The following is a 24,730-nucleotide window of genomic DNA, read 5'->3' as shown; positions in this document are numbered from 1 at the left end:
AGAGTATATCCTTTTAGACCTTCAAGCCATTCTGAAATTACACGTCCTTAGGCAAAAACAGCATATGTGGCTAAAAGAAATCCATTTTCTTATAAATACTGGATCAGAAACCTTCTCTTGTTCCACCCAATGAAGAAGAATTTCTAGCCCTGCCTTTAACTGGTGTAGGGCAAGTCACTAAGCCCATCTACATCTGCTCCCCCCACAACTCCTCCAGCAAAGTGAGGAGCTGCTCTGAAATTCTCCACATGTGGGGAGACCACAGGTAGACTATCCACCAGGCAATGACGGTGACGTCTTAAAACTTTATGGAATTCCCCTTGCATTTCTCCAGTAAGAGGCTTGTTGCTCTCAGCTGCTAGGCTGCCAGGGCAGGCCAAGTCTCCTTTGGGAGATTAAGTGTTAAGTCCTACAGAATGCTAGAAGAAACTTGGCAAGTGCCTAAGTGTTGTGCATAATAGGCTCTGTGCCAGGTTATCTTGTTTAAACTTCACATTCCTAAGATGCAGATACTGTTATTATTCCTCATTTAACAGTTGAGAAAACAGGAGGTGAGATAGGTTAAGTTGCCCACAGTCCCACTGCTGAGAAAGTGGAACCCATATTTGTCTGACTTCAAAGTATATGAATTAGACTTATTTTATTTAATTGCAGAGGTGAAGAGTAGATCAAAATGAGGGCAAAATACAGGGAGACATATTCTGGTTCCATTTTATTTTGAACCACAACTGTCAGTCAAAACTGCAATGGGCTGCCTTTTTTTCACTGGAAGGATTCAGATACAAGCTGGATTACCATTTTTTCAGGGATGTAATGGAAGGGAATCTCCCAATTGGCTGAGAGTTGGACTAGACACTCTCTTGATTATCCCTTTGCACTCTAAAATTCCAGTTATGTGTAATTCTATGTGTGATTTGGGGTCTCCCAGGAAATTCACACAAAGCAGTTAGAGACCCCACCACCAGAGGGCAGTGTCTTCACAGTTGATCCATTTGTACAGAAGAAACCAAGTGGTTCCCACTGGAGCAGTTTAGGGAGGGCCGGGTGTAGAACCATCACAGGGGTGAAATGGGCCAGTGTGAAGAGAGAGAGAGGGGGAGTCACCAACGGAATGTTAATATCCCTTCCTTTACCAAGTGAACAATGATTTCTGTCTGCCAGGGCGTCAGAGAGAGTCAGAGTACTTAAAGTCAAAGGGAAGACACTGTTTCCAGGGAGTTGGTGAGAGGTGCCATCTGAGGGCCGTGCAGTGGCAGGGAGCCTTCATGGTTCTCTCCACTCCAGTCCTGCATCCAAAGATTAGGGAAGTGAGGGGAGAAACAGGGTCCGGATGTTAAAGGTGACAACAGAAACCCTCTCACATCTGGGAAGTTTGAAGGACCCAGAAATATTCAGCCTTGGAGAAGAGAGATCTTGGAGAGACATGAGAACTGTCTCCCATTGAGGTCCTTCTGCAGGGTCCTAGGTATCAAAACCAGGGTTAAAAAGTAGACGCCGCTAGGGGGCGTGTCTCAGCTTGATTTAAGGAAAAGTTAAATTTTGATTTAAGGAAAACTTGCCTGTGTCTGAACATTTTGGGAGATGCTGAGGTAGAGCATGTGGGGGCCTTGTGGGTCTTTGGCCTGGATGGATCCTTTAAGATCCATTCAGGGATTCTGTAGTTTTCTCAGCTTTATGAATCTTGGTTAGTCTTCATATCTCTGACCCACCTTTTCAAAATTTGCAGTGGATCTCACCAAGATGGCATAGTTCTCATGGTTTCCAATAGAAGTAAGACTGTGAACTAGGTTATAGGGATAAAACAGAATTCTGACATATTGTAAAAATTGCCTTTGGATTTGGGAGGCCTTAGAAAAATATTTCTTCACTTACAATCTCCAGTCCATTTTCCATGTTTATTTTATTTATGCTGCATTGGGACAAGGCATTAAAATTGTCCACATGAGGAATTACTTCTAGAAAACAGCCAGGGCACACAGACATTACATATTCTGTCTTTGACGTGAACATGTAGGATCTCAACTAAAACAGACCCACTGTTACTGTTATCCAAGTGCTTACACAGCTTAGGCGGTCTCAGAGAAGCCACATTAATTTTAGTTCCTCTAATGGCTGAGTATTTACACCCTCAAACCCTTTCCCCCCACAGCTATCTTTATTCTGTAGCACTTGTCTCTTTCTGGCTTGCACTTTCTTTTGCATAGTAAACATTCTCAGGATATCCAGTTTTTCTATTTTCATGTTTTTCCACTTAATGGTCTGCTGTTGAGATCTGTGTCACCCTGGAAGAAAAAAAGAGAGAGGGTGAGAAAAACCTTGTAGATCAGAGCTGGGAGTTCTGACATCTTTGCTTCCTTCTTGCTAGAGAAACAATGTCCTCTGGATGCTTGGGCTGCTGCTGCTGCACAGGCTTCCTTCCTCATAATGGACACCATTATTGGGTCATAACTGGTCCATTCTGTATGAGTTTGTGAAGGTTTAGAGACACCTTTGGGCCTGGACTCCATACAGGTCATCAAGAGGGCTGGAGTACGGTCCCTTTGGATACAGTACTCACCACGGGCCTGCCTGCCACATCTCATGAGGGGCCCACAGGCTTGTTTTTCCATTGTGATATGTCTTCCCAAGAAAGAAAAGCTACTGCTCATCACATCCCACACATGGATTTAAAAACTTAACCAAGATTTCCTTAGGGAAATTATAGAATATTTGTACCCCGTGAGGTCCTAGCTTTGTCTCCCACCACTTCCAGCACTGTCCCCTCCTCCTGAGCGCCTCTGTCCTAGTCATGCTGTTCCCTTGTATGGATCTGACCTCTGCACTTTGGCATATGTTGGGTCTTCTATCTGGAATTCCTTTCTTTATCTGGTGAGGGATTAATTTTACTTACTCTTGTAAATTTCCATTACAAATGTATTCATTCATTTTACTTAATATAAGAAACAAATGCTTTTATAAAATACTTTGATCATGTATTTGGATGTCATGGCTGTATTAATTGCTGTAAAAATGTCTATAAACTTCCTCTCCATTTCTGTACTTTTGTTATCTTGGGCAGGTAACAGATGGACCACTCATTGAGTGGCACTGCCTTAGACTTTTCTTAGACTTTTTTTTTTTTTTTTAAGATTTTTTTACTTATTTATTTGACAGAGAGAGAAGGAACAGAAGCAGGGAGAATGGGAGAGGGAGAAACAGGTCTCCCGCCGAGCAGGGAGCCCAATGTGGGCCTTGATCCCAGGCAAATACTGAGTTTGGTCAGTATTTGTGGGACTGAATTTAAAGCCACTTTGGAAAATTAAACTCTTGTGGGGTCTTGGCTGAGTGTTGACTCATGTACTAATTTGCTTAAGACATCTCATGGCTACTGATGATGTGTCTAGCCTTGTGACCAACAAGGGGAAATGGGATTGAAAAAAAAAAAAAAGCCTCGTCACACTTGGGTGCTGTTGGCAGGATGGTTGGCCTTGTGGTTTGGAGACAGAACTGTTGAATCAAGACCAGCCCCCCAGGAATATACAGTCACCAAGCCAGGGCAGAGGATCTGTTTCCTAACAGATCTAATCCTTTCCAGGATTAGATAGCTAATCCTGGAGGCTGAGACTTAGCAGGTGGAAGGACTGAAGTACCCCCTGAGTCTAGGTGGCACAGGAAGCCTCCTGGGTAGCCCCCGCCAAGGTGAGAGTTCAACAGATGGGACCCCTTGCAGGGTTTTGCCCCAAGAGGAGATGGTTATACATTAATGGTATATTCATCCAAAGGCAAGCCTTTGGTTTCCTTAACTTCTTGACTTCTAACCATTATTTAAGAGTTAGAGAATTAAGAAAAAGAGTATCTCCTATCTTTTGTTTCCTCCCTAAGCAAATGGTAAGAAAAGGCTCGGCTTGAATTCTAAGGTCAGTGGGGTTATCACTTTGGACTAAAATGCAAACTGACCCAGTACTGAAAGAGAGCTGTGAGTGGGGAACCTTACCCTCACAGGGGCTGATCTGTCCAGATGTTTGAGCACAAGGCCAGAAAAGAATGCCCATAATCCATAGAGTTTGGACCATTGTACACTGAGACTTCAGCTCCATCTCCTCCCAACCTAAACCAAATCCTTGATCTTGAGTGTTCTGTTTAATCCTAAACAGAGGGCAGCCTTATTCACCTCCATAGTAATCAAAATAGAAGACAGTTTGCCTTTCCATAGCACAGGGCTTGTATGACCATGAGCAAGTCACTAAACTTCTCTAAGCTCATCTTCCTCATCTGGCAAATGGAGATATTTATGTATCTCTTTACCATAGGATAAATAAGATAGTGAGAAACATTACCGTGTGCCTAGTTCTGGTAAAAGTAGGAGAAACTTCTGTTCCCTGGCTCTGTGTTTCTGTAAGGAGAGATTTCTGCTACAGCGTTGGTTCTAACACGCCTGATCACACATCTGGTCACCATAGGGCTGGTTAAACCACAGATGCTGGGCCCATCTCCCAATAACGTCTGATTCAGTAAGTCTGGCGTGAAGTGTAAGAATTTGCATGTCTAGTAATTTTCCAGGTAATGCTGATATTGCTGCTGGTCAAAAAGACCACGTTTTTATGGAACCACTGCTCTGGAATAATGTTCTTCGCCACTTTCCTCATCTTTCCCTTGCTCCACTCATGGGAAGGGGAGTGATTTATCCTGTGTTTGGAAGCAGGAACCAGGAAGGAAGGGATGACCACCCCCCATCTGGTCTCTCCTTTTGGATCTGCTTGTAGGTGTGATGAGTTCTGGTCATCCCTCCCCTCGGAGTAGGGGCTGCTCCTTACGGAGCAGGGCTGTGGTGGTTCAGTTCTGCAAGTGCCTTAAATTCTGGGGTGAAATACAAGGATGACCAGGTTGGAGACCCATTAAATTCTTAATCTAGAATTATAATAAGACTAGCATTTTGACTTTTATATGTTTATTTCCTATTTTTTTTTCTCAGTTGCTTCTGAATGAAAGAAAATAAAGGACTATTTTACATTGTCCCCTATGCGACAGTGCTCAGAAATAGTAGCAGCAACTAATTATTATTATTATTATTATTAATGTAAGAAGTCTAAATTCAACCAGTATTGATGAAATCCTTAGGAATAATGATACTGTGGAGATGTGAAAGACGGGAAGTACACACTGGCTGTAAGCTTGGAAACGTCCTTACGGTTGTCCAGTGGAAACAAACATTAGCACCTGTCTGCCAGGCCTGATGTCAAGTGGCATCAGACATGGAAACTGCCTTCTAAGAGCTTCCATCCAGATGGGGAAGCATCATGACCTCTGGACCCTGTGTTACAGGTGGACAGCACCATGCCCGAGGGCTTCGAGAATGCAGAGTGAGTGTTGCCGCTGAAGAGACGGGAAAGTTTTGGAACTCCCACTGCATGAGATCAGGGCACACAGGAAGCATCGAAGTCAGAAGGAGCAAAGTAGGGTCAGGGAAGGGAACTTTGGAGCATGGGCATTGCGAGTGGAGTCCATACCTACTGGCTGTGGGCTAGGAGGTGGAGACCCTCATTCCTCGGAAAGGGTTTTGGAGGAGCCGGTCTTGGACACTTGGATGATCTCCACAGACGTGATGCCTTTGCCGGCCACGCGGTGTCTGGTGCGCAGCTTGTTCAGGGCGGTCTCTGCCATGCCAGCCCGCTCCTCGGCGTCATCCAGCTCGTGCACCGTCTTCCGGTAGCGAGCCAAGGTCTGGTTGGCCTGCTCCTCCTGCGACAAAGGCACGGCAGAAAACGGTGTAAACCTGGCTGCTTCTGCTTAAATGTGCATCGTTATCAGTTCTACACAGACGCATGAGAGTCCAGCCGTGCAGTACTTTTAGCTGATTCTTTTTTGTCCTTGACACCCTTATTTCCAAGTAAAATGACTCTGTTGCTGCTTCTGTCATTTGTGGCTTTAGATGTCAGCGAGTGGTGCCCCACTATGAAAGATGCGGATTTAGCGCAGTCCCTGGCCGCCAGCACTCACCTCCCATCCCGTCATCTCCCCAAGAGAGTCATAGTGCTGCTTTGGTTAGAACCATATTAACTGTCAGCCTGGTCTTTATCGAGCCTTTTGGGAAAGGCGTTGGTTGTGTGGGTGGCTGATGGATTCAGTGCGGTAGCCCCAGAATTGGCAGTGAGCAAAGGCAGGGTCAAATATCTATGTTGGGGTGGGGGTAGGAGGCGTGGTTGCTGCCAATAGGGGCTGTGGTTTGGGGTTGAGACTCGAAGTCATCCTTTGCTAACCATTTAACTTCGATTTTAACATTTACTAACATCACATAAATATCCCACTCTGGGCTGCTTCCTCACCTGTGAAATAGATTAAGAGTATCAGTCTTCCCGCCTTGTATTGGGAGGATCAAATAAGGAAAGGGTCTTGCATGTAACAATAGGAGCAGGAAAGAGAAGTTATCCTGGCAGAGACCACAAGGGGCAGTAGAAGCAGGACAAAGGCCGCCAAGACCTTCCCGGTTTTAGAGCACAGCTTGCTGTGGGTACCTCAGTTAGCACGGGTGTTCTTAGGGGATCTTTTCATTTTCTACATGTTCTTATCTCCAGTGTGTGGTGTCAGTCTGCTTCCAACAGAATAGTGAGAATGAAGCGCCATGGACATAAAGCTCTCAGGGGTCATCTTTTGGCCAGTAGCAGATTCCTTCCCTGTGGCTAATTCTAACCAAGTCTTGAGACCTGGGCTGAGAAGGGACGGCGTATGAAGGGCATGCAGTGGGCACCTACCGCTTCTTCGATCTGCCGCTTGTAGACCTTCAGTTTGTTCTGCAGCTTCTCCACCAGCTCCTGCATGCGCTGGTTGGTCTTGTGGTCCTCCTCGGTCTGGAAGACGAGCTCTTTGAGGCGGCGCTCATTCTTCCGCAGCGTCTTGACCGTCTCCACGTGCTGTTTCTGTTCACCGTCCAGCTCTGTCTCTAGTTCCTTGATCTGGGGGAGAAGAGAGGAACATGGCTGAGGGAATGCAGGTTTTTGGACTTGGGAGCTCAGTGGCCTTGGGTGGGGGTGTCACGGCTGCCATGTCCACTTCCTCCTCGGAGAAGAGCAGGCAAGCCCCGGCCAGGAGGGTCAGGTGGCTTTTGCCTTTCACACACTTGCTGTGGTTGTCATATGGGTCCCTTTCCCTGACCCTAAAGTTTTCTCCTTTGGGAAGTCAGGGAGGCCGAGGCCGGACAAGGTGACCGACCTCCTGGCCCCTCTAGCTCTGACACCCCACGGGTGAAGACTGAGGCTTGTTTTAAGAAAGTAATAAGGGGGGAACAATGTTGGAAATAGACTGGGCAGGCGAAGCACATTCTGGGGGAAAGGAGACCTAAATAAATTACGGCTCTTGTCTCAACTTCTTTTTCCTTCCCAGCATCTGAGTAACCCAATTCCTCATCAAGCTCTGGGCATGATGGTTTTGGGAAAAGGCCCCTGCCCAGCCAGAGGTCCCCTTTCTCTCTTCTGGCTCAGCTCAGGGGTGGCCTCACCCTGGCTTCCAGTTTCATGATCGTGCGCTTCCCTCCTTTCAGGGCCAGCTGCTCAGCCTCCTCCATCTTGGCCTGCAAGTCTTTGATGGTGATCTCGTAGTTCTTCTTGATTTTCTCCAGGTGCATGCAGTGGTCCTGCTCTTGCCGGAGTTCTTCTGCCATGCGGGCCGCCTGTGGGACAGGAGAAGAGTGGGGAGCTGGAACTGGGTTCCTGTGCAGTCTCAGTTCCTCTGAGAGATGCGGGACCTTGTCCGCTGGTCTCTGGAAGACCGAGTGGTGGACAAGGAAACCCTTGGGTTTGATGTGCTGCTGGGTTTTGGTAGAGGAGGTACCCCATGCTCCTGGGTCCCCCTGAGTGAAAGGGGAAGAGGCAGGCTCATGCACTCGCAGCCAGGCCTCCTAGTCCATAGACTCCACCAGCCTGGGGATCTCCAGGCCCTCCTTGCTGTCTCTTCCATGAGGCACAGAGCACAGAGGGTGGGAAGAGCACAGATCGGGAAGAGGAAGATGAAGGTCTGCATCCGGCCCCTGTGTGGCCTTCAGCAAGTCATTTTACCCTCTCATGCTCGCGTTCATTCATTCCACAAGTATTCATAGAAAATCTGCATACCGGGTATGGGTGTGTGCTTTCTGGACATAGTGCCAAATAAGACCAGCAATATCCTGCGCTCCTGGCATTTCGAACAAGTGCAGGGAACCAGGTGATGAGGTCTGTATTCCCGCATCTTTAAAGTGGGGTCTATGGTTTCTGCCTCTCAAAGCTGTGTGAGTCCCCAAAGGGACACTGGGGCAAAACCACTGGCAGCATGTCCTGCTGAATCTGCCCCTGAGCCCCCTGACATGAGACCCATCTTCCTTTCACTAACACTCTCCTCAAGGCTGGTCTAACACTGCTCCTTGCCAGAAGGCCTGCCCAGAAAACCCTACTTTCAGTAGCTTCTTTGACCCAAGCCCTAGGCCTCAATTGCTGATCTCTCACATAGTCATGTGTAACTTGTAATTATTCCTTACTTTCATCTGTTTGGGCTTTCAGAAAAGCCTCCAGACTCCTCAGAGCAAGGACCACAGTCCTACTGGCAGGTACCTATGTGTAGTGACCCTTGAGGGGTGGGGTGGGGTGCCCAGGCCTTTTCCACCAGGACCAGGCAGTGTCCACACTTACGTCAGTCATGGCTTTCTTGGCCCTCTCGTCAGCCGAGCGGAACTCACTGATGAGCTCCTCGTGCTCATTGGAGATGCGCTGGACATCTGACTCCAACTTGCGCTTCACTACCAGGAGGCTTTGGTTCTGGAGGGGAAAATGAAGACATCGCTGTGAGCCAGAAGTCTGCGCAGCTTTCCCGTGTCCAGGAAAGAAAAACAGCCCTCTCCCAGACACATTTGCCAGTGCCCCCCAACAGGAGATGGCCCTGGGCTTTCTGCCTGGGGTAGGTCTCTGCCTGCATTTTTCTCTGGGTTTTAGAGCAGAACTTATGTCACAAGGAGTCCAAGAATAATGTCATTTAGGCCTGGGGTAGGTGGCAGCTCTAGAACAATCCTGAACTCAGAGCTGGGAAAACCCAGGTTTAAGCCCTGGTACTTCCACCTACGTGGATAAATTCTTTACCTCTAGGCTTTGGTCTTATCTCTAAAATAGGGTTATAATTCCTATATGTCCCATGCACATTTTTTTCTTTTGGTGAATTCACATAAGATGCTTAGTAAGAATTAAGCTGTGTTGCTAAAGTTTTGCACTATCAGCCATACTGGTGTTACCACCAGCAGGAGATAAGGGTCCCCACTGTTGACCATGGGTCATGGTTTTTCATCTGAAAAGTGAATGTCAGACTTTGGAATATTCTAGATCCCTTCCAGTTCCGAAGTTCTGTCCTCAACTACACTAGAGATAATGGTGATCCTTGAAATTGGCTAAGTCATCAGAATCTCCTGAGGAGTTTGAATTTAAAAGTTTAGATTTCTGAGGTCCCACCAGAGACCCACTGGATCAGAATCTCCAGGGGAGAGTCTAGGAGTCTTGGAAAGCTCTGAGCAACAGTGAGCCTGCACACACTGGAAATGGTTAAGATGTACATTTTACATTAGGGGCTTCTTGCCATAACAAGTCAAGTCTCCGCAGGTGAGTTCTGAGGATTTCCCAAGTGGGGACACTATCCTCCTCTGTTCTGAAGGGAGTCCACAGGATCTGGGCACAATCCTGGCTTGTCCCAGTGCCCCAAGTGTGGGTCTGCCTAGCACCCCCCCCAGGAAGCCAGCATCCTACCTGGATGTTGACCTCGTTGTGCCGCTCTGTGATCTCTACCACCTCCTGCTCCAGCAGCTTGCGGGAGCGCTCGCTGCCCTCCAGGCTGGAGCGCACTTCCTCTAGCTCGGTCTGCAGCAGGCTCAGGCGCCGCTCCTGCAGGTTGTACTGCTCCCGCAGCTCCTCGTGCTGCCGAGCATCCTCGTCCATCTGCATCTGCAGGTCCTGGGGGGCAAGAGAACCTAGCCTGAGCCCACCTGTTGGGCCCTGGCACCGCCTGGGGCTGGCCAGGCCTTAGGGTGCTGGGATCTTCATGGACCAGGCTCAGCAGGGAGCCGGGGCAGTGGGGTGCAGGGCTGGGGAGGTGGAGGCCACAGAAGAAGAGAGTGCAAGGTGTAGACCTGCCCTTGGGGAGTTTACCGTCTGGTTGAGGCCTAGCTGGCCAGGGCCCAAGCATCCAGAGGATTTGTCCAGTGGGCGGTTAGCATGAAGCCAAGGCTTCATTACCCCTGCGGGCTAATCCACATCTCCCTTCTCCTGGTCCTACTATTTCTCTAGAGTGACTATCATTTTTTTTTAATACGAGTTTTATTTATTTATTTATTGCCTATCTGCAGGGATGTCTGTTTGTTGTGTCCATTCTTGTATTTCCTAGACCTAATACAGTGCCTAGACCAGGCGGGTCTCTAATAACCATGTGTTGAATGCGTACATCCAGCTACAGAGGCTTGAAAGACAAGCCTGATGATGGAGAGGGTTAAAGGAAGACTTCAACTCTGTTTATGTTTATTACTTAAAGAGAGTGGTGGTTAATAGTGTATTATGTTCTTCATTTTTCTGTGCCTAAATTCACTTTTAATAACCAAAAAATGACTTTAAAAACTAAGACAGGCCAAACTCTCTCTTTTCCTATCTTCTTCCCTCTTTGCAGTGGTCCAGGATATGGACTTTTGTGGCTGGGGCCTCTCATGTATGCAGTCCCCAGGTCTCCTGTTCCCTGGACTGTCAGCCTCCCCCCGTTGTCACTTCCGTGCCTCTGTCCCAGCTGCAGACATGCACAGTCAGCTTCCTGGAAGCCTGTAAACTTGGGAATGGCTAACTTTGTGATTAGTTCTTCCTCCTCCCAGATTGCTACCTTGATTTGCTGTTGCAGCCTCTTCAGTGTCTTTACAAGTTCGCTGTTGTTCTTGTTGGCGTGGTCTAGCTGGATTTCCATCTCATTCAGGTCTGTCTCCATCTTCTTCTTAAGCCGAAGCGCCTCTGCCCGGCCCTTGGCCTCTGCCTCCAGGCTGGCCTGCAATGACTCAATTGCGCGCTGGTGGTTCTTCCTGCAAGTCCAAACAGAGAAGGCTTTGGCATGCTGGGCCCACTGGTCAGGGTGTGCTAACCCTTGCTAAAGAGGTCTGAGAGCTTCAACATGGATATGGCCACCATATTTGAAATTAGACTGTATCTCCCCTTAAACATGTAAGTGGGGGAGCATTGTGGTTTGGGAAACAAAGGTTAATGTTTACCACCTATCTTTTGGGATCTCAAATCATTTAACATGAGAAACAGCCTTGCAAGGAAACTGAGGCTCCACGATGACAAAAAACATGCGAGAGATTTAGCACGTCATGGAGTCAGGATTGAAACCCAAATGCTAGCCTGTTTTTTAAATGACAAAATGTGAGCCTTGGCCATACGAGTCAGTTTTAGGTCTCTCTTTAAAACAGCAGTCATCGCTTGATTGTGTTTACTATATTTAATTTACTGTAATCAATATAATGAACATTTTCACAAAGCCCTCATATAACCTGTACTAATCTCCTTCCACAGAAGGGGACCAGAGGAGGTAATTCAGATGTCCAAAAAACAGTTGTTTCATTGAGGGAAACAAATGGGTAGCATGTAAAGATCCTGTGTCCTGCCCCACATTCTGTTCACCTCTGCTCCACCGGGAACACCTTCCACGTGCTTGCACATTACTGGATTTGCAGCACTTTGAGATGTATTCAATTTCTAAACATGGGAGGAGGTATAACATTCTCATAAGGGAATAAAATTTTGATTCACTTTGACTTAAAAAGTAAATTCAAGAAAAACTATATAAAACAGGTTGAAAAAAAAAATTAAAGAAGATCTAAATAAATGGAAGGACATTCATGTTCATGGATCAGAAGACTTCATGTTGTCTAGGTGGGATTCACTGCAATCCCTACCAGAATCCCAGCTAACTTCTTTGCAGAAGTTGCCAGGCTGATCCTAAAATTTATATAGAAATGTAAGGGACACAGAATAACCAAACAATCTTGGAAAAGAACAAATTAGAGGACTCACTCTTCCCAATTTCAAAGCTTACTACCAGGCTGCAGTAATCACAACATTGTGGGGGTGCCTGGGTAGCAATGTTGGGCATTGTACTCTCGGTTTCATCTTAGGTCATGGTCTCAGGGCTGTGAGATTGAGCACTTTGTTGGCCTCTGTGCTTGGTGTGGAATCTGCTTGAGATTCCCTCTCCCTCTCCCTCGGCCCCTCCTGCTTGTGCTCTCTCTCTTAAATAAATCTTTAAAAAAAAAAAAAAAGATGACTTTGTGGTCCTGGCATAAGGGCGGACCTATAGATCAATGGAGTAGAATTGGGAATCCAGAAATAAATCCTAGTCAATTCATTTTGAACAAGGTTGCTAAGACCATTCAGTAGGGAGAGAAAAGTCTTTTCAGAAAGTGATTCTGGGACGACTGGATATCCACATGCAAAAGAATGAAGTTGGACCCCGTACTTCACACCTTCTATGAAACTTACCTCAAAATGGATCAAAGACCTAAATGTAAGAGCTGAAGCTATAAAACTCTTAGCTAATCTGGGAAACATAGACAGAAATTTTTGTGACTAGATTAGGCAATGGGTTTTTAGATATGATACCTAAAATACAAAGCTACCAAAGAAAAGAAAAACAGATACATTAAACTTCATCAAAATTATAAACATTTGGGCTTCAGAGGGTATCATTAAGAAAGTGACAAGGAGGGGTGCCTGGATGGCTCAGTCAGTTAAATGTCCAAGTCTTGATTTTGGGTCAGGTCATGATCTCAGGGTCCTGGGATAGAGTCCTGCACTAGGCTCCCTGTTCAGCAGGGAGTCTGCTTGAGATTCTCTCCCTCTCCCTCTCCCCCAGCTCATGCACAGACACATTCTCTCTCTCTCTCTGGAAAAAATAAATCTTTAAATAAAATTAAGAAAGTTAAAAGGCAACCCACGGAATGGGAGAGAATAGTTACAAATTATATATCTGATAAAGGAAGGGTCTAGTATTCAGAATATATAGAGAACACTTATAACTCAACAATAAAAAGACAATCTGGTTTTTAAAATGGGCCAAGGACTAGAATAGACATTTCTCCAAACAAGATATAGAAGCGACGGATAAGCACATGAAAGATGCTCAGCATCGTTAGCTATAATGGAAACACAATTCCAAACCATGGTGAGATACTACCTCACATCCACTGGGATGACGGTGATAAAGAAGATAATGATAAATGTTGAAGAAGATCTGGAGAAACTGCGGTCCTTAACACTGGGAATGTAAAATGATGCACCTGCTTTGGAAAATAACCTGACAGTTCTGCAAAAAGTTAAATATAGGGGCGCCTGGGTGGCTCAGTGGGTTAAAGCCTCTGCCTTCAGCTCAGGTGTATGATCCCGGGGTCCTGGGATTGAGCCCTGCATCAGGCTCTCTGCTCAGCAGGGAGCCTGCTTCCTCCTCCCTCTCTGCCTGCCTCTCTGCCTTCTTGTGATCTCTGTCTGTCAAATAAAAAAAATTTTTAATAAAAAAAATAAAAAGGAATGAAATACTTCCTGACACATGCCCCAACATGGATGAAGTTGAAAACATTCTGTTGAAAAAAGCCAGTTAAAAAGAATCACATACTGTATGATTCCACTTACATGGAATGTCCAGAATAGGCAAGTCCAAAGAAAATCGTTGGCTAGATTAGTTGTTGCTTCAGGCTGGAAGTGGGGGTGGTAGGGAGTTATGGGGGCATGACTGCGAAGGGATATGGGTTTATCTTGGGTTTATCTAAACTTGTAGTGATGATTGCACAACTTAAAACCATTCAATTTGGGGCCCCTGGGTGGCCCAGTGGGTTAAGCCTCTGCCTTTGGCTCAGATCATGATTTCGGGGTCCTGGGATCAAGCCCCACATTGAGCTCTCTGCTCAGCAGGGAGCATGCTCCCCCCCTCCCCTTGACTGCCTCTCTGCCTACTTGTGATCTCTCTCTCTGTCAGATAAATAAATAAAATCTTTTTTTAAAAAACTCCATTCAATTTTTTCCTTGCCATGGGCACACTGTATGTAAATTATATCTCAAATGTGTTGTAAACTCTCTCTTACACATGCATGTGCATGCACACATGCACACACCACATAGTGGCATAGCTAGGTATTTAGGGTGGGGGTCTCATTTAGCCTGATGGCTGCAGAATCATGAGGCCTTTCTCCCCAGTGGCTCCCTACGTCCTGCAGGAGTGATTGTGGGCGATGTTGTAAACTCAGGAAGCCACAGTGCGGAGAGATTTCAGACAGGCAGTTCAGGAAGGGTGCCAATGTGGACAGTTGCAAGTGTGTTGATCTTTTCAGAATCACAACAAATCATATTTCTGTAAACCAGAACCTAGTGCTGAGTCTAAAAATTTCTTAGAACCTCAAGCAGCACCAGAGGACACTGGATTGAAAAGGAATTTCCAAATCCAGCACTCCTTGGCACCCCAAGAGATCAATTTTTTTCCATGATGTGGTGGATGTTCTCTGAAGGTTCATGAATGTTAACAGTAACATAGCTGTGTGGCTTCACAGGTTACAATGTATTTCATATCTACCTTCTCATTTAATCTTCCCCACACCCCAGAGCTGGGATGAGGAAGCCATCATCATTCACATCTGTTAGATGGGACAGTTGCACTGATCTCACAGGGGTTTTTTCCTAATTTTTTTATTGTTGGAAAATGCTCATTTCATGAAATTTCCTATGTTAACCATTTTTAGGTGCACTGTCCTGTGGTATTAAATATATAATGCTATGCCACCATTGCCAACATCCATCTCCAGAACTCGTTCTATCTTATAAACCTCAAATCATGTCCCCGTTAAACACGAACTCCCCATTCTTCTTTCCCCCAGCAACTACTGTTCCACTTTCTCTTTTTTTTTAATTAAAAGATTTTATTTATTTATTTGACAGAGAACACAAGTAGGCAGAGAGAGAGAGCGGGGGGTGGGGGGGAAGCAGGAGCCCTGCTGAACAGAGAGCCTGATGCGGGGCTTGATCCCAGGATCCTGAGATCATGACCTGAGCCGAAGGCAGAGGCTAAACCCACTGAGCCACCCAGGCGCCCCTCGCTTTCTGTTTCTATGACCATGACTGCTCTAAGTACTTCCTGTAAGTGGAATCATACAGTATCTGTCTTTCCTGACTGGTTTTTTTCACTTAGTATAATGTCCTCATGGTTCATCTATATTATAGCAGGTGTCAGAATTTCCTCCCTTTTTAAGGCTGAATAAAATTCCATTGTATGGGGGCACCTGGGTGGCTCAGTCAGTTGGGCTTCCAACTCTTGATTCAGGGTCAGGTCATGATCTCGGGGTTTGGAGATGGAGAGCTGCGTTGAGCCCTGCACTGGGCTCCGTGTTCAGCAAAGAGTCTTATTTCTCTCCCTCTGCTATCCCTCCCCTCAACTCATGCATGTGCATGTGCTCTCTCTCTCAAATAAAATCTTTAAAAAATTAAATTGTATGCACATAACTCATCTTTTTAATCCATTCATTTGTCAGTGGACATTTGGGTTGCTTTCATGCTGTAGCCCTTCTGAATAATGCTATGAACACAGGTGTAGAAATCTCTTTCCAAGACCCTGCTTTCAATTCTTTTGGGTAGATACCCAGAAGTAGAATTGCTGGATCATATGTTAATCTTACTTTAAATTTCATGAGGCGCCTCTATACTGTTTTTCACAGCAGCTGTACCATTTTACATTCCCACCAGAGGTGCACAAGAGTTCCAGTTTCTCCACATCCTTGCCAGCACTTGTCATCTTCTGTGTTTTGGATTGTAGCCTTCCTAATGTGTATGAGGTTGTATGCCATTGTAATTTTGATTTGCATTTCCGTAAGGATGAGTAATAGTGAGCATCTTTCCATGTGCTTATTGGCCATTTGTATATCTCTTTGGAGGAATGTCTAGTCAAGTCCTTTGTCCATTTTTGAGTTGTTATGGGTTATTATCTCATGGGGTTTTGTGATCACTTAAGTACCATATTTCAAAGTATTCACCTAAGTTGCCCAAGGTCATGTGACTAGTGGGCGGCAGAGGCCTAGGTTTCTGGACTCTACTCCATCATGCTACCTCAAGTCAGCCTCCCATTGCCTTAGCCCCATACCTCGTAGCTTCAAATTCCTCTTCTTTCTCATGGATTCTCCGGTCGATGTCAGCTTTCACCTGAGCCAGTTCCAGCTGAATTCGAATCACCTTGCTCTCTTCAACCTGCCGGGAATATAAACATCAGACTTTCTGGCCAAGTAGGTGCGTGGTCCCTGGCCAGGGGTCCAGCCTCCCAGGTGACGACCATGTGGTTACCTCCAGGGAAGACTCAGCTTCCTCCAAGGCCACCTGGAGTTCTTCCTTCTCAATCTCCAATTTTTTCTTCAACTTCTGCAGCTCGTGCACACTCCGTCCTCCCTCACCCAGCTGATCAATCAGTTCCTTTATCTCCTCTGAGGAAGGAATATTCTCATTAATAAGACACATGAGGACCACCAGCTTCCCAGGGTCATCGCATGTGGCATGGACAATGCAACGTCAGGGCAGAAGCCGGCACTCCTAGCCTCACTGTATCTAAAGAGAAACAACATACTCCCAAGTCATAGACTCATGGAGTATCAGAGCTTGGACATTGGACAACAGTGGGTTCAAGCTCCTCATTTTATAGTTGAGAGACTGAAGCCCAGAGAAGAGTGAACAAACACAGAGCAGCTTTGGGGCCAGTGGCCAGGACTCCCCGGGACTGTGAAGCCTTCTTTTCTCAGGGAGCCCCTTCTCCCCTCTGCTTCCCCACCACCAGGTTTGAAAACCAACCTCAAAAGAAAAGGCAGGATGATTAGAGCCTTTCAGATCTCCTTCCTCATTTGGGAGACCTCTCTCGCCCACCCAGAGGAACCCATAGGGACCTAGTTGCTTGGAGCGGTCACAAATCTCAGCCCACAGCCAGAGGTGTCCAGAAAAATGCAAGTGTCCTGATTAACCTGTGACCAAGTTCCATTTCTACATCAAGCCCCTCTGAGTTCAGAGAAATCTCATTTAATCCAAGGTCTCCCCACCTGGGTTTCTAAGTTCCAGGTGGGGTTTAGAGAGCACGTTCAGGGCATCATCCAAGTCTCAGCTGTTGGTGTCCCTCATAGACACCCTGTAGCCCACATGGCTTCCCATCACCTGTCACCTGAACATAGTGGCGGTTTCCAGAACATTCCCCACTGGACTGCTCTGGGACAACCAGCAGCGCTGTGATGCTGCTTCACCCCCTCTCAGCCCAGGCAGGCTGTTTGGCCACTCTCCTCTGTGGCTTCCACCAGGCTGAGGCTACGTTACAAGTTTTTGTTCTCACCTGTGCTTCATCTGCCAGGTGAGGTGCATATCCCTCTAAACCCCTAGGTTACCAGGGAGTTTTATCATCTGCACCAGGAGCTGGTGCGAGGGTGTGGGTGGGGAATGGAGTAGAAGTGGAGGCAGGGCCCTGGGCCATCGGCAGGGCCCCTCAGCAGGGCCCCTCAGCAGTGCCTCATCATCACCTTCCTATTTTCTGCCATCTCCTGGTCCTGGCAGTCTTGGTCTGGGTGTTCTGGTTGTTCTTCCCCAGTCTTAACTCATGTATTTATGTTCAAGTCCTCTAGTACTTAGACTTCTGAGGTTACAAATGCAGATCCTTCCTATCTCAAATGCTGGGTTCTCACGATTCTCCCCTGTAAGCTGACAGCTCCCCAGGGAGGGACTTCTAGGATCTTGGGCAGATTTGGGGGACAATCAGGCACCTAACCTGAATGGAGGAAACCCTGTATTGACTGATTTCATTTGCTGCTCAGCAGAACAGGGATCCCAAAACAGCTCTTGAAAATAAAAATACAGACATCTCTCACGCAACTGATTTGGGGATTAGAAACGTGCACCTGCCATAAAAGCAAATAAAGCAGTCTGATCTCTGAATGGCGAAATGACCCTCAACAGATAGCATTCTTCCAAGAGTATCTAACAGAATGAAGTTCCAGCCTGAAGCCTCCGATACGTAAGAAATCATACACATAGGGCACCTGGGTGGCTCAGTCGGTTAAGTGTCTGCCTTCGGCTCAGGTCTTGGTTCTGGGGTTCTGGGATCGAGGCCCACATTGGGTACCCTGCTTAGCAGGGAGTCTGCTTCTCCCTCTTGCCCCCACCCCTACTTGGGCACACTCCCCCTCTCTCCCTCCTCTCTCTTAAAAATAAATAAATAAAAATCCTAAAAAATATTCTTACATGTGTATGTATATTATGTACGTATGACAGATGTAAGGGCTCCGTACACAAAGGGCTCTGCGGAGCCCCTATTTGTTCCAGCCACTCTCTTGAGTGAAGATTTCACACATCTTCACACCCATCTTACAAGGAAGACATCATATCCCCAACTTACAGGTGAGGAAACTGAGGCACGGAAAGGTTAATTGCCTCGCCTGCTTGAAATGCTGCTGCTGAGTGCCCGAGTGCTTCTACAAGGTGTTGGTAGTATGTATTTATCGGGTGTCTACCAAGTGCCGGGTGCTCAAAGCCATGACACGCTCAGGAGGAAGGAGGCCCCGCCTGAGTCTTTGTCCCTGTCCGCAGACTCACCCTGCAGAGTCTTGTTCTCCTTCTTCACGGACTCCAGGTGCTCCAGGGACTCCTCATAGGCAGTCTTGATCTTGAAGCTCTCTGTCATGTACATGCGGCACTCCTTCTGCGAACTGTCCACTTCCACCTGCAGCTCCTCACACTTCTGCTGCCACTCGGCCAGCATCTTGTCGAAGACCCGTTGCTTCTTGTCCAAGGCAGCGGCTGCGGCATTGGCCTAGGGAGAGGTGGGGCTGGTCTCCGCGGGTCTGACTTTCCAGCCCCTTCCCCTCCTCAGTGCTCCTCCCCAGCTTCCCTGCCCGTCCCCAGTTAACTGTGGTGACCACAGACTTCTTGAGGTCTGGGAGATGATTCCACATGTACGGCACCAGCACGGGGCAGGGAGTCTGGAAGGAGCCACACCCCTCACATCTACTAAGAGACGTATGACCTTCGGCAGTCCATCTTACCGTCCTGGGCTCGGGTTTTCTTAGGTGTAAAATGAGGGATCTGGGCCACAGCAGCCTTCCCAGATTTAAAACATTCACCCAGGGATGCCTGGGTGGCTCAGTTGGTTAAGCCACTGCCTTCGGCTCAGGTCATGGATCCCAGGATCCTGGGATCAGGTCCCCCATCGGGCTCCTTGCTCAGTGGGGAGCCTGCTTCTCTCTCTGCCTCTGCCTGCCGCTCTGCCTGATTGTGTGTTCTCTCTCTCTCTCTCTATCTCTCTCTCTCAAATAAATAAATAAATAAATAAAAATATTTTTAAATAAATAAATAAATAAATAAAATATTCACCCAACTCTCCATAGCTTATTTCTCTGTAATTTACTAATATATGTTATGTGTTACTGTCCAACTCAGACATGGGTTTGGTGGTTCTTTTTCTTGTGAACCAAAGCTGATATTTCTCAGATCTTACTTTTCATAGGCCTTTCACCTTTTTTTCATAACTGTCTGGCAAGTATGTATTTGCTGTGTTGCAACATTGGAATTTGTAAATTTCTGCTTAATTTCTTAATTGCAGGGGGTGAGGGAGCAAAAGGTTATCAGGTTTTGGGACTATTCTCACGTGGATATGATCCTCTGCCTATATGCCCTATCTAGACCAGGACCAGGCTGCTGTGTGCCAGTGGAAATCGTATTTAATCTGGCCCAGAGACTTGCAGATCTGTCTGAACCTGGGATGCAAACAAGAATACTTAGCCACACAAAGTGTATTGGATGTGGTTTGCATGAGGAAAAGGGGAACAGAGACATGACTGGCTGCCTGACTTCCTGGGACTAAGTTTTGTCCTCATCACAGACCTAAATAGAATAGTGGCCCGTTGAGTGTTAAGATCGGATGGGGGCCTGTGTCCAGGGGGCCCGAATCCAGACCCTGTGCTCCCTCCTGTTGGACCCCATTTCTTCTTGCTAAGCCCAGGCATGTGATCGTTTTATCCAACTCCGTTGGGTCCCTTGGATCCAGTGATTATTTGACTTCCTGACCTTCTCCAAGTCGATGGTGAGGTCCTCGACTTCTGCCTGGAGTCGCTGTTTATTTTTCTCGAGGGAGGCAGCCCGGGCCTGGGCAGCTTCGGCTGCCTCTTCTGCTTCCTGGAGCCTGGCGGCAAGTTTCCTCCTGTGGGCGAGGGCACAGGGAAAGGCCTGTCAGGGAAACACACAGGAGCCCTTGGGCTGGGGGCTGGGTTTGTAGTGCTGAGCTCTGGCGCCACAGCGGAGAAGATGCGAATGAAATGGAGAGTGTTTAGAGGAAAGCAGTCACTGTCCGTCTATCCGTCCATCCGTGCGTCCATTCATTTTTCTGCTCTGGGTCAGGTATCATTCTAGGCATTAGAGAAATAGACCAAGACCTCTGCCCTCATGCAACTTCTGCTCTAGAAGGGGGATAGACACAGAGACGTAAGCACCGTGGAGAAAGTAAGGTGGGGAAGGGGACACACGAGCAGAGGAAGAGGACAAGGACCTTGCAGGGGTCTGGGGAGTCTGGGGGTCTCCTGAGCTTTGGAGTGGGACCAGGCGGCTCCTAGATGCTCTCAACAGAAAATAGGAAAGAGCTAGAGGGCAGGAAGTGGGGAGCTGTAGGATGTAGATTTAGGATCAATGTATAAAGAGCTTTTGATAAGAGATTGATGTCAGCTGGAGCCCACTGTGCTTATTGCTGTCTATTCGCCACAAATCCCAGTGGGCAGGAGGCCCCAGCAAGCAGGCCGGCGTCCCCTCCCTGCCTGCTGCAGGATGGCTCACACACACCCATGGGCAACCAAGTCAGCCTGTTCCTATACAAGAAGGTGGCTCAGATCCACATTCATGTGTCCACTCTTACTTCCTCAGGCCTATCAAGCAGAGTGTCCACTTCCCTAGTTTGCAAACGAGGAAGAAAGGTCACAAGATTTGAGGGCATTTCACACAGAGTGGGAGAACTGGCAGAGTGAGGGCCCTTTCCGCTGAGTGTGGTTCGTGTCCTCCCAGCATCACCCAGAGGCCCTGCCCCAGACCCACCAGACCTGTGGAAGCTTCCCAAGCACTTAGGGGCAGAGAAGCCCTGCCTGGAGGTGGAGACCCTGCTCCTGACCTCCCTGCAGGGAGCCTGAGCATTTTAGGGCAGAGGCCGTAGAGAGCCTTGAAGAGGAAACCCAAAGGCTGGGTATTCTGCTGAGGGCACAGAGTGGCCTTTGCTGTCCAGACACGCATACCCCTTTTTAAGAGGAGCCTGAGAACTGCCTTCTCCTGGCTGTGTTCCTGGCCTCCGCAGTGGCTGATGTGGTCAGACCCCCAGCACCGCCCCCACCCCAGCCTTCCGTGCTCTGCAGTACAGGGTGACCCTCACTTGGTCTCCTCCAGCTCCTCGGTCCTTTGGATGGCATCTGTCTCATACTTGGTCCTCCAGGTGGTCACCTCAGTGTTGAGCTTGGACACGAGGCGCTGCAGCTCTGACTTGCCTCCCTGCTCCTCCTCCAGCTGCTCTTTCACCAGGTCTAGGTCATGCTTGGTGTTGGCGAGACTCACCACGGCCGCGCTTCGAGACTGTGGGGACCAGCCGAGACCATCAGAGGCCCTGATGGTCCCTATGGCCGCCAGGGCCATCCCTCAGACACATACCATGTTGGACCAACATTGCAGTAAGAGGCACACCACAATCTTGTAGTTAACTTTTTAACTCGTTGTTGAATCATATTTTTCATGTTCCTTCTACAACTTTTTAACTTGTAACTCTTCAGAGGGACAGCTCCGTCACCCCAACCCCATCCCCAAACCAACCTTGGATTCTTCATCCAGTTGCCTCTTGTAATCGTCCACCTGCGACGTCAGGGATGTCTTTATCCGCAGAATCTGGTTGAGCCGGCTCTGGGATTCCTCATACTCCCGGCTCAGCTCCCCATTTTCAGCTGGGTGAGAAGGGGATGGGAGAAATATTGGGTGAAATTGTCCAAGCACCGCCAACTTCCGGCGTCCTGCATGGGGTACGGGGCTTCTGATCACGAAGTCCCAGCCCCTGGCATGAGATACAGCAAAGCGGTTCGAAGGAAACAGTGGGGGCAGAGAGTGTTTACTTTGAAAAATTAATTGTCACGGTCTCCAAACCTACACTTTTGTTGTCTGTGAACTGATTGTTGGGGCCGGAGGCCAGGAAGGTGTGCATGAGCCAGAGAGGACGAGCAAGGGTTTCTCGAGATTTGTGGCAAGTTACCTCATCTCACTGAGCTTCCCTTTTCTTATCTGTCAAATGGGGATATTGATTTTCGGAAGTATTCAGAATGTGGGAAATAAGGCCACAGGAGGCCAGCCGGTTCCCTGGTGTCGTCCTGCAACATTGTCTGACTGGCCTGTCTAGGGAGAGTTTCCTTCTCTCAGGGAATAGCGTGGTTGTTTGTCTTGCTGTTACCACAGATCAGAGTCTGGCCTCTGCAAAGTTAGATGTTAAGTGAATTGTGATAAGTTGCAAATCATTTTTGCCCTAGAGATGCAAAGGAGCTCTTCTGGTTTAAGAAAAAAAAAGAAAAAGAAAAAAGAGAAAGAAAGAAAAAAAGAAAAAAGAAAACAAAAAACAAAAAAAACCAACCAAATCCAGAGGTTGCGGGATTATTGTGTTGTAAGACGTTAACAGGCTTTGGGTCCACCTTAGCAAAGTTATCTAAGGCATCCCTTTCCCAACCAACTGTGTAAATCTCTGCCCCTCAAATGCCCTTTGAAGGCAGGCTTGCCGTTTCCCGGCTCCTTCATTAGTGACACATGCTCACTGTCTGTTAGTATGCAGGTCATGTTTTAAAATGTTTAAAAATTGAGTTGTGTCTGCTGCCCCTCCTGCTGATCTCCCAGGGTGGTTGACAGAACTGGGAGGGAAATGCTTTGAATAGTGTTCCCTGTTTGCCGCTGTAAAGATGATACTTGAAACACTCAGTGGGTATAATTAAATCTCCTGTCACATCACAGGGGATGCGAATTTTCCAAGGCTGAGAAAGCCCTGGGAAGAAGACCCAGCCACTCCTTCAGTTTCCTTGAGGATCCTCATTCTGTTCCATGCGCGGGGCCTCAGGAAGCTGTAGGCTGTGGCCAGCTCACCTTGCAGGCGGGTCCTGATGGCGTTGATTTCTGCTTGGTTTCGCTCCAGCTCAGCCACCTTGGCATTGGCTTCAGCTAAGCTGTCTTCCAGCTTTCGGATGTGGGCCTCAGCATTCATCTGCCCGGGAGGAATGAGCCCAGTGGGGAAACGGGGAACAGGCCCTCCCTGCTTCCCACCTGGGTTCCCCTAGTGCAGTCTCCCATATAGCCTGCTAGTTCTTCTAGAATGTCCCTGTCTCAGAATGATCTCCCTCCCACCCCGCCCCAGCTCACCATGTCTACCAACATAAGCCTTGATCTTTGGGTTGGCACACAGACCCTCACTCTCTGGCTCATCTCCATTTTATGGTTACTCCGGACCCCTGCAGACCTCACCCAGTAAGAAAATGCAATGGGTCAGTTTAAGAAAAAAATACTAGCATAGTGCAGGGATCTGCAGATAAAGTAGGATCTGTGACGATACCTCATGAGTGCCTGAAGTGTGGAGTAGTACTTGGCTGCAACTGGGGACCCCAAGACATCCTCCCTGCTCACCTTTGGAGCCCCCCTTTCCCTCATGTCACAAGAATGCTTCTCACATGGCCGATGCTTGGTAAATGCATGTTGAATGGCTTACTTGCTCTTCCCTCTTGCCACTTATCCCTTTTTCATTGCAGGGATGTATGCATTTATCCTACTAGTCTCCCAGCTCCTTGAGGATGCAGTCGTCTTAATGTAATGGTCATCTTAATAGCTCATATTTATTGAGCTTTTCTTATATGCCAGGGACAATTGTAGCCCCCCCCACAGCACTATGGAGTACAGATTCTTAATGTCTCCATTTTAATCATGAGGAAACCGAGGCACAGTTAGGTTATGAACCTGGCGAAATATCTGCAAAGCAGCTGGGCACTGGGGCACTCCCCTGTGGCTCTGTGGGGGTCCACCCTCACCTTGGACTTCTGCACAGTCTCCATGCTGGCATTGAGGTCATCGATCTCAGCCTTCATGACCTGCTTGTCCTTCTCCAGTTTGGACTTGACCCTCTGCAGGTTCTCCACGTGCTCGGTCAGCTCGGCCATCGAGTCCGTGTGCTTCTTGCGCAGCGTGGACGCCGCTGCCTCACTCTGCAGGGCCGTCTCCTCCAGTTCCCGCCTCAGCTTTAGCAGCTCTGCCTCCCGCTTGCGGTTCTGCTCAATCTGGGAGAGGAGAAGCTGAATTTAGCAGAACCGATCGGCACTGGCCTCCTGAGGCTGGACGTGGACCACCTGCCCAGTGGTCCCCCGCTATTTCTGCACCCCACTGATAGGAGGTCTTTATGGAAATATCCATCCTGAGCCTTTGGGTGGGTTGCCCACCACATTCATTTAGATAGCATTGTGCCTTGAGTTGTGCCTCCTAAAAAGATACGCTCAAATTCTTAACCCCAAATACATGTGACGGTGACCTTATTTGGAAACAGGGTCTTTGCAGATATAAACAAGTTAAAATGCCATAACTGGATTAAGGAGGGCGCCCGAAGTCCTTCTAAGAGGAGAGGTATTTGGATCCAGGGAGACACACGAGAAGGCCACAGGACCATGGAGGCAGGGATGGACTGA

The 24,730-nt window shown here is 47.8% G+C and overlaps 1 protein-coding gene across 1 annotated transcript in view; it reads right to left on the bottom strand.

Moving 5' to 3' along the window:
* Nucleotides 1-1,905: 1,905 nt before the first annotated feature.
* LOC131819751 (myosin-16) overlaps nucleotides 1,906-24,730 on the bottom strand; it is a 60,041-nt gene continuing 37,216 nt past the window's right edge. The window contains exons 29-43 of the mRNA XM_059155043.1: nucleotides 24,083-24,328; nucleotides 23,151-23,268; nucleotides 21,849-21,976; nucleotides 21,418-21,614; nucleotides 20,076-20,208; nucleotides 18,606-18,822; nucleotides 16,329-16,465; nucleotides 16,132-16,235; nucleotides 10,846-11,038; nucleotides 9,732-9,935; nucleotides 8,634-8,759; nucleotides 7,472-7,642; nucleotides 6,729-6,929; nucleotides 5,487-5,718; nucleotides 1,906-2,282 (exon numbers count right to left, since the gene is read on the bottom strand). Of these exons, the coding sequence (XP_059011026.1) occupies nucleotides 5,518-5,718; nucleotides 6,729-6,929; nucleotides 7,472-7,642; nucleotides 8,634-8,759; nucleotides 9,732-9,935; nucleotides 10,846-11,038; nucleotides 16,132-16,235; nucleotides 16,329-16,465; nucleotides 18,606-18,822; nucleotides 20,076-20,208; nucleotides 21,418-21,614; nucleotides 21,849-21,976; nucleotides 23,151-23,268; nucleotides 24,083-24,328 (2,376 nt within the window). The 3' untranslated portion in view covers nucleotides 1,906-2,282; nucleotides 5,487-5,517. The remainder of the gene's footprint in view (nucleotides 2,283-5,486; nucleotides 5,719-6,728; nucleotides 6,930-7,471; nucleotides 7,643-8,633; nucleotides 8,760-9,731; nucleotides 9,936-10,845; nucleotides 11,039-16,131; nucleotides 16,236-16,328; nucleotides 16,466-18,605; nucleotides 18,823-20,075; nucleotides 20,209-21,417; nucleotides 21,615-21,848; nucleotides 21,977-23,150; nucleotides 23,269-24,082; nucleotides 24,329-24,730) is intronic.

This window comes from Mustela lutreola, chromosome 17 (assembly GCF_030435805.1).
Source record: "Mustela lutreola isolate mMusLut2 chromosome 17, mMusLut2.pri, whole genome shotgun sequence".
Lineage (NCBI taxonomy): Eukaryota > Metazoa > Chordata > Mammalia > Carnivora > Mustelidae > Mustela > Mustela lutreola.
The sequence above is the reverse complement of the archived record's forward strand: the minus strand, read 5'-3'. Positions and strand labels throughout refer to the sequence as shown.